The sequence below is a fragment of the Choristoneura fumiferana genome, chromosome 29, assembly GCF_025370935.1.
Source record: "Choristoneura fumiferana chromosome 29, NRCan_CFum_1, whole genome shotgun sequence".
In the NCBI taxonomy this organism is placed as follows: domain Eukaryota; kingdom Metazoa; phylum Arthropoda; class Insecta; order Lepidoptera; family Tortricidae; genus Choristoneura; species Choristoneura fumiferana.
In genome coordinates, this window is record NC_133500.1 from 10,769,608 (window position 1) to 10,785,190 (window position 15,583).

The following is a 15,583-nucleotide window of genomic DNA, read 5'->3' on the forward strand; positions in this document are numbered from 1 at the left end:
AATTGGCTACCTTTGTCTTGTGTTTTGGACTGGCTGAGAGCTGGCATAATAACATCTATAACCAGAGCGACCAGCATGTGCATTTTTTCATAGTTATTAATTTATTAGTTTACTATTTACAGTTGTATTACGTTAGGTTAAATGTACATAAAGACTACCAACGAAAAAAGTGGTCATGCATGATCGGGTGGATCTTTGTAATGACTGGTTGTTTTCAAGCAGCACTTTTTTAAAGTAATTAGTGGATATGAAACTACATAATGAAAATACAATCATAAGAAAATGTTAGCTTTATGAATTTCACTGTGCTGAAATTGCTTTGTAAAGCGTTTTTTGATAATCTTCACTCGTTTCCAACTTCAATGCCACAATTGTATTAATATTTTCACAAGCTGTTTTACGCTCTAGGACATCATTTTTACAAAAAAAAAAACATGCTGTAACAGTTTTCTTCAAAAGGAGGCCTTTGCCCAGGAGTGGGACACTATACAGGCTACTTAAAAAAAATACAGTTTTCTACTTGGGGGAGTCGGGAAAACTGTCTGATGTAAGCACCGAAAGTAGTATTTATATGGGAGGCATTTTTCTGTCAAAAAGGCAAATTCACCAAAACTAAAACACTTCCAAATTACCTCAATCTGAAGGTCAATTCGAAAAATGTTAGCTGTTGTGAAAAGACAATATAATAAGCTATAAAGTGGATTATGCAAATGAAATAGTACATTGTGTCTTAAGGGCGGTAAATAAGGAATTACGAACGAGAGTCTATTAGAAGCCCGAAGTCGAAGTGCGACATACAATGTTTTTCATCACATTTGCAAGTAAAATTTTATATTTGTAAAAGAAAAAATATAATTCTTCCAAATATTGGCGATACCTTAGGCTGTGCTCTTGGCAGCGTCGCCCTCTACCTCCCTCGGCATGCGCCGCAACGTGCGTGTGCATGTGGTGGTCCATGTAGTCCTGCTGCTACGTCATGCGCAGCACCATCAGTACGGGCACTGACTCATTTACCGACCACGGGTTTCATGACAAGCACATTAAGGTCGAGGGTTTTATTTGGGGGGTTGCAACCAAGGAAGCCTGCATGTTACGACACTGTTTACGAGCAAGTGTGATGAAATTTTTTTTACATAAAAACCTAGTAAAGACCGTCAGAAGACGCTGTACAAATAATTTAGGCACTGTCTAATATATAGCTAAATCTCACAGACGCCCTAACTCTTAATGATTATATTTTATTATGTAGTTTCATATCCACTAATTACTTTAAACGAATTGAATTATTAATAAAACATTACAATTTAAAATTTCAATTTCTCGGTTGGTATATAATAATAATAATACTTAATAAAAAATATTTATTCAGATAACTAGGATCCATCATTTGTTAGTATTACTTATAAATATGTTAGGTACATGGTGTTAGTTAAATGAAATCCATTTTTCTCCAAACGTTTCTATCTGTCGCCCTTTCTTCCCAGTTACTTCCCGCTGCTTTCAGTATCTTGTCGAGCCATCTCTCCACTCGTCTGCCTCTATTTCTCTTGGCTAGTGGTCCTTTCCAAGTGGTTAAATTTTATGTCCACTTTTCATCGTCCATACGTGCGTGCGACGTGACCAGCCCATTTCCACTTTAGTTTCTTGCAGTGTTGTAAAGCGCCTACAACTTTTGTTGTATTTCTTTTGTCTGCACTTGTTTTTTTATTCTTTCATTTTATTTTCAGAACGCTTCGTTCCATGGCTCTTTGGGTTCATCCCAGCCTATATACGTCCCACTGCTGGGCACAGGCCTCCTCTCAGAACAAGAGGGCTTGGGCCAGTGCGGATTGGGAACTTCGCACGCACCATTGAATCGCTTCGCAGGTTTGTGCAGGTTTCCTCACGATGTTTTCCTTCACCGCAAAGCTCGTGGTCAATTTCAAATGTAATTCCGCACATGAATTTCGAAAAATTCAGAGGTGCGAGCCGGGGTTTGAACCTACGACCCTCTGCTTGAGAGGCGATAGGTCAAACCACTAGGCCACCACGGCTTCTTGGGCTTCTTGGGCACGGCTCTTTGGGTTGTTAAGATATTATTGCTCTGATTGTTGAATATCCATGTTTGTGATGCATAAGAGAGAGATGGCAAGATACAGGGGTCAATAACTTTTTTCTTCAATCTCATTGGAATATTTGATTTAAGAACTTTCTTTAAGCTCCAAAATTTGTTCCAAGCCATGTTTATTCGTCTAGTCAGTTCGTCTCGATGTCTAGCTTTTCTGAAAGATATTTGTTTACCTAGGTATATATATTCATCGACATCGATCTAGTGAAACGAAAAATCGATCCCGTCGAACTGAATATATATCCCGTTTTTTCCTTATCCCATGGGAATATTCCAAAAATCCTTAAAATTGTTCTTTACTATTACAATCACTTACTTCTATGCCAAATTTGAAGATTCTAGTAATTATAGTTAATAGGATTACCTACGTTAAACTGAATTTATAAATCCCGTTCTTTTCTTATCCCGTGGGAATTTCCAAAAATCCTGAAATTAATGTCTTAATTAATCTAATACCTACTTGTGTATTAAATTTGAAGAGTCAAGTTATTATAGTTACTGAGATAGGGTCACTCGGAATCGAATATATAAATCCCGATCATTCCCGTTCTCGTGGGAATTTCTAAAAATTCTTCCTTAGTGGATGCCTACATTGTATAAGGTATCTATGTGCAAAATTTCAAGTCTCTAGGTCCAGTATGGGCTGTGCGTTGATATATCAGTCAGTCAGTCAGTCAGGACTTTAGTAGTAAGTATATCAAACTTTCAAGGAAAACTATAACGGTTAAGTTTGCTTGAGAATTATTAGTAGTTTATGAGTAAACTAGCTTTTGCCCGCAGCTTCGCTCGCGTTAAATTTGGAGTAACATACATTTACTTTCTGCGATCCTTTTTTCGTGTTTTGATTAATTTTCGGAGGATTACATGGAAATACATAATACGGACAGATTTTCTTTTAGACAGATGATCCAAATTTTGTAATACAAAAATCAACCTACATCCGTAATTAATTATGATTCTTACCAGCTTTGAAACCCTGCTTCACTGATTCAGGGTTGAAATTTTAGAAAACGTTAAAGTACTACGCGTTTATTTTTCCCGCGACTTCATACACCATATAGGATTATATCCCGAGAAATTGTAAAGTAGTGCACCCTAGTGCACCTCTGCATTACTTTAGGTCCATCTATGCCAAATTTCACACCGTAGCATGCTGAACGGTTGTGTTGCTCTGAAAATGAGCTCTGGTTGAGTTCGAAACGCGTCAGTGTAAAGTGGTGGTGGTGATAGATGGATTTATGTGATTTGTGTGTTCTTACAGTGTGGAGGTGGAGGAACTGCATGAACACACATTGCATGGGCACAAAAGTAGCTATCATAAAGGTCGCGGGTGGGCAAAGTAATTGTGTCAGCTCGTTGAACGTACGTGTAAAATTTCGTATCTATGCTATCAGCCCTTGAGGAGTTCCGTCATCAGCAGACGACCCTGGCTGCAGCATCAGGCGGTGTATATAATATAAACGCATTGTCAATGAAATTTAACAATCATGTAAAATCTTTTGCGTGTGCCATTAACTTTTGAGGAGTTCCTCGCCAGGATGAGCAGGATGTCACTGCTAAATAATTGTAACCAGATTTACATCAGTTTGCCAAATCTCCAGTCCCCAGTTTTATTGGTTTAGATTATGCGTTTTCTGATTCAGTTAGTATATAAAATTCTCTTTATTCGTTTTATCTCGTGGGATATTCGGAAAATCTTTGAAACAGTCTTTACCTATTAGTATTATCTTCCTGCATGCCAAATTTGAAGTCATTAATATTTATAATTAAGGCCACTTTGAAGCGAAAATATAAATCCCATTTTATTCCCTATCCCATAGGAAGTTTGATAAATCCTGAAAATTGCTTTTAGCTGTTAGTATTACCTACTTGCTCGCCAAATTTGAACTCTCTAATAATTATAGTTAGGGTAAAAGGGTCAATAATTGAAAGTGAAAATACAAATCCTTTTTATTCACTATCCCGTGGGAATTAAATAAATAAATAAATAAATAATTTCGTAAAATCCTGAAAGTCGTTTTTAGCTGTTAGTATTACCTACTTGCATGCCAAATTTGAAGTTTCTAATAATTATAGTTACGCAAATAGGGCCATTTTAAGTGAAAATATAAATCCCATTATATTCCCTATCCCGTGGGAATTTTGATAAATCCTGAAAATAGTTTTTAACTGTTAGTATTACCTACTTTTTCGCCAAATTTGTAGTCCCTAATAATTATAGTTACGGAAATAGGGTCATTAATTAAATGTGAAAATACAAATCCCATTTATTCACTATCCCGTGGGAATTTCGTTAAATCCTGAAAAGTGTTTTTAGCTGTTAGTACCTATTACCTACTTGCATGCCAAATTTGAAGTTTCTAATAATTATAGTTACGGAAATAGGGTCATTTTAAAGTGAAAATATAAATCCCATTTATTCCCTATCCCGTGGGAATTTCGAAAAATCCTTTCTTAGCGGATGCCTACGTCATAACATCTACCTGCATGCTAAATTTCAGCCCGATCCGTCCAGTGGTTTGGGCTGTGCGTTGATAAATCACTATGTCAGTCAGTCACCTTTGAGTATATTTAGATAGCAGCCTAAGGTATAAAATATACCTAAACTTGGAAGATTCCGTTTAAAATACGAAGTCCTTAGAAAAATATTACTTATTTTTTTTCGTAACCCACACAGACACAGAACCCTATTTCGGGCGTGTCCGACAAGTTCTTGGCCGGTTTTTATGTGCTGTTTCTATTATAAGTTTTTTACTCTACTACTTCGTAAGCGGCTGCACAGATTTGGATAAAGTTTTGATCGTACACCTTTACCTGGAAACGAATACAGGGTATTTTTTTATCTCGGAACAATACATAGTTCCTGCGGAATACGCAAATGAAGCCGAAGGGAATGGTAGTACTAGTAAAACTTCAGTTTTCAATTAATATTACATTAGCGTTTTATTTTTTGAAATCTATAAATTATAAAAAAAAACAAATGTTCACAGGACTAGTGTAAAATCCACTCATTAGACAATTATTTCACAATGTAACGTATTCAGAAAGATTCTTTATATTCCGCTCGACTGTAACTATTGGCAATAATGTTCGCTAACTATAGACTCCAAGTGCCAGCCAAGCACCAGCAGCTGTACCTGCAATCCGGCTTCTGGCCGGAAGGTATATTCCGCCTCTTTAGGGAAGCAAGGATAAAGAGCCCAAAATAGTTAAGTACCTTTAAAAAATTATGTCGTTTAATATTTCCTTCGTTTATTCTTTGCACAGAATCGACATGATATCTACATTACATTAGTCTTGCAATGCTTGGGTTGTTACTGTCATGCTGCGAAGTTTATTGAAATAAATAATATGAACAAATAAATATTGAAAGAAATTGTTATAATAGTTTATCTACATGCATATCATAACTTCCCTATTATATGTTCAGAACGACTATCAAATGGCCTTTATTAAGAAACCTGGTATCTGCGGGGTGCATCTTAATGTTCACATTAAAGTACAGTGCATCTTAATGTTTACATTAAAGTACCGATAATACTTTTTTTAACAATGCATATCTGTACATATTGTAGAAAAACTTTACTTTTTTATTATCTGTTTTATTTAAGCTTTGGTAGGTACTTCAAACTAGTTATCAGTAACACTAACTTAAAAATACAGGCCATATCTGAATATATTATAGAAAACTTGTGATATGCATGTAGATAAAGTTATGTATGCGGCTATACATAATTATGCATTTAAACACTCGTGTGATCTTATTATGAACCACACTCGTACTTTAATGCCTCTCATTATGCACCAGCCACATAAATAACTATTATGCAACTGTTACGTAATAAGGGTCCTTAAAACACTAGCCGAGTTTCCTAAAAGGATCACACGAGTGGCCTATAATTACTTACAGTTGCATACATTACTTTATCTATATCCATATATTAAATCCTCTATTATGCGTCCAAGAACCGTTGAGAATGACCTGCATTGCAACCAGAACTATGTCTGACCCACGAGCTCCTGCGCTCGAAGATGAAGCTGCGCCAGCGCTCCGGTGCCGTACATAAAGTTCATTACGTTACTGCCGTCACAGAATAAGTTTAGTAATAGTACAAGTGCTGCCGTGTTCATAATATAATCCAATGTCGTCATGCTGGTCATTAACTATGGTTTTTGAACGCATAATGGAGAATTTACTATGGGTGTAGATAAAAATTACGACTCTTTCGAATTGTGGAGACAATTTTTATCCAGATTAATTCTCAAGTTCTCAAGACAAGCCGCGGTGGCCGAGTGGTTTGACCTATGGCCTCTCAAGCAGAGGATCGTGGGTTCAAACCCCGGCTTGCATCTCTGAGTTTTTCGAAATTCATGTGCGGAATTACATTTGAAATTTACCACGAGCTTTACGGTGAAGGAAAACATCGTGAGGAAACCTGCACATACCTGCAAAGCAATTCAATGGTGTGTGTGAAGTTCCCAATCCGCACTGGGCCCGCGTGGGAACTACGGCCCAAGCCCTCTCATTCTGAGAGGAGGCCTGTGCCCAGCATTGGGACGCATATAGGCTGCGATGATGAATTCTCAAGTTTAAAGTTAAGTCGAAACAGAAATCCCTTTAACACTGATCGCACGGCGACTTTTAATTAGAAAACCGGCTTATCACAGCTGTAGTCCAGATGGTAGACTCCTCGGTGGTCTATCTCTACATTTTGAATTTATTTCTGAAAGAATCTTCCTAAATAACACCCTTCAGCATAATCATTTCGTTGCCTCCTGTAACAGAAAAAGAACCATTGCGATTTTGTTTTCCTCCATGACTTTTTTTTTTTTTTATTCGACTGGATGGCAAACGAGCAAGTGGGTCTCCTGATGGTAAGAGATCACCACCGCCCATAAACATCTGCAACACCAGGGGTTTTGCAGATGCGTTGCCAACCAAGAGGCCTGAGATGGGATACCTCAAGTGCCAGTAATTTCACCGGCTGTCTTACTCTCCACGCCGAAACACAACAGTGCAAGCACTGCTGCTTCACGGCAGGATTAGCGAGCAAGATGGTGGTAGCAATCCGGGCGGACCTTGCACTAGGTCCTACCACCTGCAATCACTGACGATTGATTGATGACTGCATCAATATTGTGAACATGGTTTTACAAACTTTTATATTTAGTTTCCCGTTGTCTGTAGTCAAATCTACTTCCGGTAGTCAGATTGACTTGAAATTCGGCATACTGATGTAAATTGCGTGATAATACAATAATCTGGTAGTGACATCTGGCGGTCCGGCCAGGATCGTCTCCGCAGGGCGGAACTCTTCAACGGTTATTGGCATCAACTTGAAATTTGGTATGCAAATGTAGTTTGGGTGACGATGCAAGTAAAGTTGACAAAAATAACAGTCAGCAAAAAAAGCTTGTATTAAATTTTTTTTTTTTAACAAAACCTTTGTTTACAAGTTTTTATTTAACTTGCAATGAATGTATGCATGTGCGGGTCAAATCTTGGGAGTTAAATTTAACCCATATCCGGTGGTCAGACTGACTTACAATTTGGATTACCTAATCTGGTAACAATATAATAATCTGGCAATGACAACCTGGTAGTCCAGCCAGGATCGTCTACGCAGGACGGAACTCCTCAATGGTTGAACGCATTGACTTGAAACTTGGTACGGAAATGTAGTTTAAGTAGATGACACTGCAAGTACAGTCAACAAAGAGTACATTCATCAAAAAGCTTGTATCCAAAATGAAATTTTTAACAAAAACGTACTAAGTTAGGTAATTTTCAATATAAATATAATATTATTTTAATGATTAAGAAAGCTGTATTTAATTAAGTTATTTGAAAAACTGGTAACTTTGAGTAGACTGTTTTGCCCACAGATATAGATTACACTAGATTACGCAAATGCATCTACTTCGCGTGTCCGAACCCCGACCAAACGTCGGGGTTGGCCCCATACAACGAATGACCGCTAAGTGACTAATCATGACTAGTGACTGACTCGAGCCCCACAGCGCGGGCGGGCGGCGCATTTGAATCGATTTTTCGCGGACATCGGGGAATCCACATCGCTAATTCGCTCTTGAGACGTCACAGTAGATATAAAAAAGTGACACTGTTGGTTTTCATAGGTACAGATTGAGGTGTTTGCGTTATCTACTTAGTGTAATCTATTCTACGAAGTCTGTTTCAAAAATTAATTAAAAAAATAACTTACAAAATCAGTCCATTCGGTCGGCCAGGTACTTCCCCGTGGCAAAGCCGGCCACCCCCCCTACGACGGCCCCTATAGCCCCCCCTACTGGGGCCCCAACGCCGCAGAAGAGCACGGTCCCCATGGCTACTCCTATCTCCGCACCTGGAAACAGGGGGGCTACTACGAAATTCGAAAATCAAAGTTTGTATCGTGCCGTCCTTCTCACTCTCTTACTATGTAGCGTCAGCGGGACGGTACGATACGAAGTTCATGGCCCTATACTAATTACGCGCTACCTGGACGCGGGTTAAAAAACTGTCGTGGTCGGTACTGTTTTTTTTTTATTAGCTTATATTGTGTCTCATTGCAGGGCAAAAGCATCCCCTTTTTACAAGCTTTTATTTAGTTTTACCTGTCCCGTTGTCTGTCTGTCTGTCTGTCTGTAATCAAATCTTGCAAGTTCATCATTCATCATCATATCAGCCATAGGACGACCACTGTTGGAGATAGGCCTCCCCCATAGACCTCCAGTTGCCTCGGTTGGAAGAGGCTTGCATCCACCGCGAACCCGCGACTTTAACCAGGTCATCCGTCCATCTCGTTAGTGGACGTCCTACGCTACGCTTGCCGATCCGCGGTCTCCATCTTGAGAACCTTTCAGCCCCAACGACCATCTGTTCTCCGTGCTATATGGCCTGCCCATTCTCACTTCAACGAGCTAATGTGCTATGTCGGTGACCCTTGTTCTTCTACGTATCTCCTCATTTCTGATTCGACTACTACTGAAGATATAATTAACCCAACCAACAAAAAGTTGGAAAACCCCCGACTTTGTCACTTTAAAGTTCAATATCTCAAAAATGGCGGAACCGATTTTGATAAAACATGTCTAAAAACCATAGCTAAAAAACATGTTGCACAAACAAATCGGTCCACCCGTTTAAGAGCTACGGTGCCACATACAGACAGACAAACAGACACACATAGCGGTCAAACTTATAACACCCCTCTTGCGTCGGGGGTTAAAAATACCAGTAAAACAATCATTAACATCATGGCGCATTTTTTTTTTTTTTTATGGTATAGGGGGCAAACGAGCAGGCGGATCGCCTGATGGTAAGCAATTACCGTCGCCCATGGACACCTGCAACACCAAAAGAGTCACAAGTGCGTTGCCGGCCTTTAAGGTAGGAGTACGCTCTTTTCTTGAAAACTTGAAGGTCATAGCGGTCCGGGAATACCGCAGGCGATAGCTCATGATCAGTAGTTACCGGTCTTGGCTCCAGTGACAGCCCCCGTGGCCGTGCTCGCGACTATCACTGCGTCCTTTTCTATTGATGACGTCTTTTTCGGCATATCTAACAAATACATACGTCAATAAAAAACATATTTCTCTGAAACATGAACAAAGTGCTCGCTTTCAAAATAACTTAAAAAAAGAAAAAATTACCGTAATATGTAAATGTATAAAGAATTCTGAATACGATACACAGAAATAAAGCAAAATATATGAGTTTGAATGAATGAATGAATTCCATCGTTAGGAAAGCAGCACACCCCGGTAAAAGAATTCAATGGTGTGTGTGAAGTTCACAATCTGAATTTTTTTGTAATAATATACCTATTTTTTTCAACACGGGACAATTCACACCAATTGACCTAGTCCAAAAGTAAGCTTAGCAAAACTTGTGTTATGGGTACTTAGCAACGGATAAATATAATTATATAGATAGATACATACTTAAATACATATTAAACACCCAAGACCCGATAACAAACATTCGTATTTTTCATACTAATATCGGCCCCGACACGGGAATCGAACCCGGGACCTCAAGCTTCGTAGTCAGGTTCTCTAACCACTAGGCCATCTAATTGTTGTGTCTTGTATAGTGTTGTCTATTGCTGTGTTGTGAATAAATGTATTTCTTTCTTTCTTTCTATTTTTATTTATTTTTGTGATGTAAGTATTTAGTACTTTCTCAAAGTAAATCTACGAGTTATTTTTCGCTTTTTTTGACTATTTTTTGTTTTCTTTTTGCTGTGTTTTTTTATCATCACCATCTCTGTTTATATATGTTCCACTGCCGATGGGGATCCCTCACGATGTTTTCCTTCACTATTAATTTTGTATGACTCGAAAAATTCAGTTCCCAGCCCGGGTTTGAACCCATTAAGCTAACATGGCCTATGTTTTTTATGCATTTTTATTTTATTGCTTGCATTGTCATTTTTCCTAGCACCCCCTGCTTCTCCGTTACCTGGTCCGCTACCAAGGCCAGGGATAGAGGAGCTGCCGGGGACTGGGGGCCGCGGCCGGAGGAGCAGGGGATGCTGGAAACCAATTATGCAAGTGGCGAGTTGTCGTTCATTGTGGCGTTCTAAGGGGGAGGCCCTTGTTCAGCAGTGGACGTCTTCCGGCTGGTGATGATGATGATGATTGTCATTTTTGATGGCAAGCTATGTTCTAACCGGTTCATCAGCTAGACATTACATAAATTTACATATTTTATTATTAACCCTTCGTATGCTTAAGACGCGGTTCCGTATCTTTAAGGCTGTCTATTTAAATCAGCCAAATTTGTGCTTGTTAAAACAGGTAAGACTAGGATTCAGTACTTTTTTAGTTCCCGCATACGAGGGGTTAAGCCGGGGCGACATGGCTTTACTTGACTAAAGAGTTCAAGTACTACGTAACGCAATTTAGGTGGTACAGGAAAATAGGGGGGTCAAAAATCTCCAAAAATTGCGTTACGTATTACTTGAATGCCCCCAAGTGTGTATTCCCGAGATAAATATTTACTCGCTTGGAGTTATTAAATTAACACATTAGTTCCACGAGAGTTGAAGAGCTACAAATAAGAGATACAACATGTGTAAGTACCATATTGCTGGTGTTATCACTTACCTACTTCTTTTCTGATAGCAGCTCGTAAGCACACAGCTACAAAAAGAACTGATCGCACAAAAGGAAATGAACATTGACATCGATGTAGTAGACTGCATGTTTCTTACATCAAAACGGCGCACAAAAACAGTTCACAGCGCGGTTTTGTGAACAGTTCACTATAGTCTGTTGACGTCCGAGACAGGGGTTGTGTCAAAGTAATATTGATGATTGATGCGCCGCGCGTTTGGTTCCAAACAGTCAGTCTAGTGCCGTAAGGTACATACTAGATGTCGATGAAAATGAATGAGTTAATGTCAAAATACTGATGTCATTACACGGCATGTTCTTGTGTGCGTGACCTAATCTCTGGTGGCAATACCTATACATATATTACCTACTCTGAAGAATAATACAAACTATTAATATTCACTTTGCGTACAATGTACACGGCTTGTGCGAAATGGAGCTCTAGCGGTTAACAAATTAAACACAGTTCATTCTGGCAGATAATGTAATGTATAAACAAACATCTGTGATTCACCCGACATGAGTCGGTATCGTTCGAGCACAATACCTACTTTAAATTGGCACAGCAATGGATTCAGCTACTATTTTCATTCTATTTGCAATTAAAACAATACAAATCTGAACGTTAATCCGGAAAGAAAGAACTCATTTACTTGAGGTACTATTAAGACTAATTAAATGACAAAAAACGCAAAAAAAATATATAAAAACGATCTGTTACGAAATAGTTGTAAGTAAGTCAGCGTAATAACTAATAACTACCTTTGAGCATGTTAGAGGACATTTTATAAACTGAAAAACCGAGACCTAAGTAGAAGAACTTCAAAAAAAGAGCTTATTAAAAAGATTTCACGATAACACAAGAGCGAGAGGTAAATCGTTATTCCATGTTTTCGCCATTTTTTACCTACCATAGTATCAAAAGGTCATATTAATAATTTACGCAGAATTGGCCCAATTTACCATATCAGAGATAAAAATAAGATTAAAAGCTTATTAGCTACTGACTTACTTCTATTTTTTCCAGTCTATGCGCACTTATTGAGATAAAAAAAAAAACGAAACTCCTCGGAGCGAAATAAAACTAAAACTAAAAACAACTCTTTTTCTTTGGACAGTTGTGTTAATACTGAATGAGATAGGAGTGCAAATTTTGTTGCATGAGAAGGAGACGCAGCGTAGACCGAAGTGGCGCGAAGTTGTTGCGTTTACGCACCGGTGTTGCCAGACTTGCCAGCAGCATTAAAAAAGTTAAACAGGATTTATGAAATCAGTAGTGAAAAAAGGGATGAAATTGAGAAACATTATCAAAAAGTATGTTGCAATTTTAATTTGTGTTATTGCCGTGTATCTTGGTAGGTTTAATGATTGTTTAATAATGGCATGATTGAATTGTAAATATCTCTAAATCTATGGATGTAAGTACTTTAGTGTTTCTGGCAACACTGTCCGCGTGTGTGTGTATTACAGACATTGACGTCATCGGATAGCATTGTTTCGTTTAAATACGTAATATTAATAAGGATCATTCATAAGTACTTACTCTTGTACTAATAAGTGCAAAATTGGAACTTCGTATCTTGCCGTCCCGCTAAAGCTTATGTTTTAACACCAGTGTGAGAGGGACGGCACGACACGAGCTTCTTTAGATGATCAGAGAATTTTGGACGTTTTTTTCTTTTGTCAATTAAACAAAAAAATCCATACTAATCGTTAATGTGAAAGTGTGTTTGTATTTTTGTCCGTCTTTCACGTCGAAAGAGAACGACGGATTGACGTGATTTTTGGCATAGAGATAGTTTATGAGCCGGAGAGTGACATAGACTACTTTTGATCCCGAAGAAATGCAGTTCCCGAGGGAACAGCGCGCAATAACCGAATTCCACGCAGACGAACCGGTGCAAAAGCTAGTATGAAGATATAATATACCTAGCCAATTCCGAGTGACGTCACGCCATGCAATACTTTTTAGCCTCCACTTCCGAACCTTGACGCGCTTCATCTTTATATTTTTTAACTTAATTGAAAAAAAATACGTGTACATTTTATTTTATTCAGGAAAGTACACAACTGTTTAGTGTCTCTAGCCTCGCGAACCCTCGCGTACTTTATAAAGGACCAATTAACTTCGGAATAACGGCCGAATGTAGGTACTTTATAAAGTACAAATTGTCCATTGAATAAAGAATATTAAGAATTTCGAAATAATAATCTAAAAAAACGAAGCGTAACGAAGGATACAACAACAATTGATATAATGCAACAATTGATATAATTTTCATTTGATATAATGTAATTTATCTTAAAATCAAACTTATTTCTAGTGTCATTAATTCGATTTGATGTACTTTGGGTTTTTAGAATTTATAAAATAAAATAAAAAAGTTCTGTGAAGCTCCTATCCTTTAGTATTTTATCAAATGTTGTTATATCCTTTGAAATTATATTAAGTGTTGTTTTACCGATCATTACACAATGAGGGCTATCGTTTTTTGTCTCACTAGATGGCGCACTGTCGCGTGAGGTTTTTAAGTAAGTATGGCTTTCAAAGTCTGTTATTACGGGCGTGAAAACAAAGTTAATACACCTTAAAACCGTACCATAAAAATATCGAGCATGCCACAGTGTTGCATAGTCCCCGTTTTGTTCGGAAAAAAGGGAGGACTAAAGTTTCCAAAAGACAAAATCGTCTCAAAACACACACTGTCCACGTACTAATAACTATTCAAAAACTCGCATCTTAAAATATAATTGTTTTCATATCAAAGTATTACGGTTCAACTATCAGATAACAGATGGGCTAGTTTCACCATATTTTGTAGGTAATTTTGGAGTTGTTTAATGTTATAAAATGTTGTTATGTTATTTAAATTATATTAAACGTCGTGTGATAGTTAAAATATCAATTAATACAACTTTTTCTAAAAATATTTAATTTGTAAATATCTTCATAGATGTCGTTATACCGCATCTGCAACAAGCTAACGACACGCTATCTTAGATTGTATAAAGTCTTCAGATTATTATTGTTTCATCGTAGCAATACAAAAGCGATTCAGTAGCAAGAAAGTAGGATTTGCTAATAAAGACCAGTGCAACGAGAAGTGCATTCTTATTTATGGGACCCTTCAGTTCAGTACCCACACATCATTGCCCCGGAACGCATATTTGCCATAATCAATTTCAGATATTGCAAAATATACACAAAATTATTCTAATTATAAATAAACCCGCGTAGCTCACCCAAAAACTATGAGATTTGACATTTCGGAGACCTCACGCTACACTAGCGCCTCTAGCGGCGAATTCATACGCGATAGCCCTCATTCAATGGGACCACGCTAGGTCTTAACTACTACGACTGTTAAAAAAAGGACTCAGGAGGCTAGGGCATTTACGCATTTCTACTTACAACACTATAGTAATGCCATCTAGCGATATTCTACATGTCATGAAAAAATCATTGGCCGAAATGGAAAAATCGCTGCGCGCGCGCTTTTCTCTTCGCATTATGAACGTAACTTTACTTGTTTGTTCTGAGAAATGGATCGGACGGCAACGATTTCTTCGAATTGATAATAATTGAATAAACATCATTAAATGATAGTGCTATCTTTTATGCGTTTGTTTATTATTAAAAAGTGTCTACCCGTGACTTTACGCGTTAATCATTAGAACCAGCAGGTGAATTGAAATTCTGAGATTTTACTACGAGTATGTTCCTTTGGGAATTGCCAAAAATGACATCGTGGTCTTTCATCATCATCATCATCATTTTCCCAGCTGGGCATCAGGCCTCCTCTTAGAACAAGAGGGCTTGGGCTATAATTCCCACGCGGGCCCAGTGCTTATTGGGAACTTCACACGCACCATTGAATTGCTTTGCAGGTTTGTGCAGGTTTCCGCACGATGTTTTCCTTGACCGCAAAGCTCGTGGTAAATTTCAAATGTTCCGCACATGAATTTCGAAAAACTCAGAGGTGCGAGCCGGGATTTGAACCCACGACCCTCTGCTTGAGAGATATTTATTGAAATTTCTATAAACAGAGCCGATATTTCATGATTCTATGCCCAGCGGAAGAGATTTCGAGATTTTATCCCAATTACGAGGGATTCCCGGAATAAAAAGTAGCATATAATATGTCTACATCTTAGATCATCATTATCATCATCAAATCAACAATCATCATCTTAGATGGTGTTGTAGATGTTTTGATCTATATCAAATTTCATCCTCATCCGTAAAGCTGACTCCGCCTCCGCTTCCGTTAACCTCCGCTTTCTCGTCCGCCTCCGCCTCCGGATAAAGTCCCTGATTTAATTAATTGCGTTGTCGAAGAAAAATAAAACAGTGAG

At 38.1% G+C, this 15,583-nt stretch overlaps 1 protein-coding gene across 3 annotated transcripts; it reads right to left on the minus strand.

Annotated features, from left to right (window-relative positions):
• Positions 1-5,024: 5,024 nt before the first annotated feature.
• LOC141444160 (uncharacterized) lies at positions 5,025-12,352 on the minus strand. Of its 3 annotated transcripts, none has more exons than XM_074109611.1 (4): positions 12,240-12,352; positions 9,582-9,668; positions 8,332-8,472; positions 5,025-6,883 (listed from the first exon to the last, which is right to left on the minus strand). In XM_074109611.1, the coding sequence occupies exons 2-3, from the start codon at positions 9,664-9,666 to the stop codon at positions 8,336-8,338; spliced, it is 222 nt and encodes a 73-aa protein (XP_073965712.1). In that variant the 5' UTR covers positions 9,667-9,668; positions 12,240-12,352; the 3' UTR covers positions 5,025-6,883; positions 8,332-8,335. The 3 variants fall into 3 exon arrangements, with proteins under 3 accessions (XP_073965712.1, XP_073965711.1, XP_073965713.1); XM_074109610.1 differs by lacking the exon at positions 12,240-12,352 and adding an exon at positions 11,223-11,503; XM_074109612.1 differs by lacking the exon at positions 12,240-12,352 and adding an exon at positions 11,219-11,503.
• Positions 12,353-15,583: the final 3,231 nt, after the last annotated feature.

What these genes read in the sequence shown, in the direction of transcription:
- LOC141444160 (XM_074109610.1), bottom strand. Translation starts at nt 11,316, where the DNA reads ATGCAGTCTACTACATCGATGTCAATGTTCATTTCCTTTTGTGCGATC. An exon ending in GAGCTGCTATCAGAAAAGAA is followed by an intron (nt 9,669 to 11,222) that starts GTAGGTAAGTGA and finishes TGTATTTGTTAG; the next exon opens with ATATGCCGAAAAAGACGTCA. An exon ending in TGTCACTGGAGCCAAGACCG is followed by an intron (nt 8,473 to 9,581) that starts GTAACTACTGAT and finishes CCCTGTTTCCAG; the next exon opens with GTGCGGAGATAGGAGTAGCC.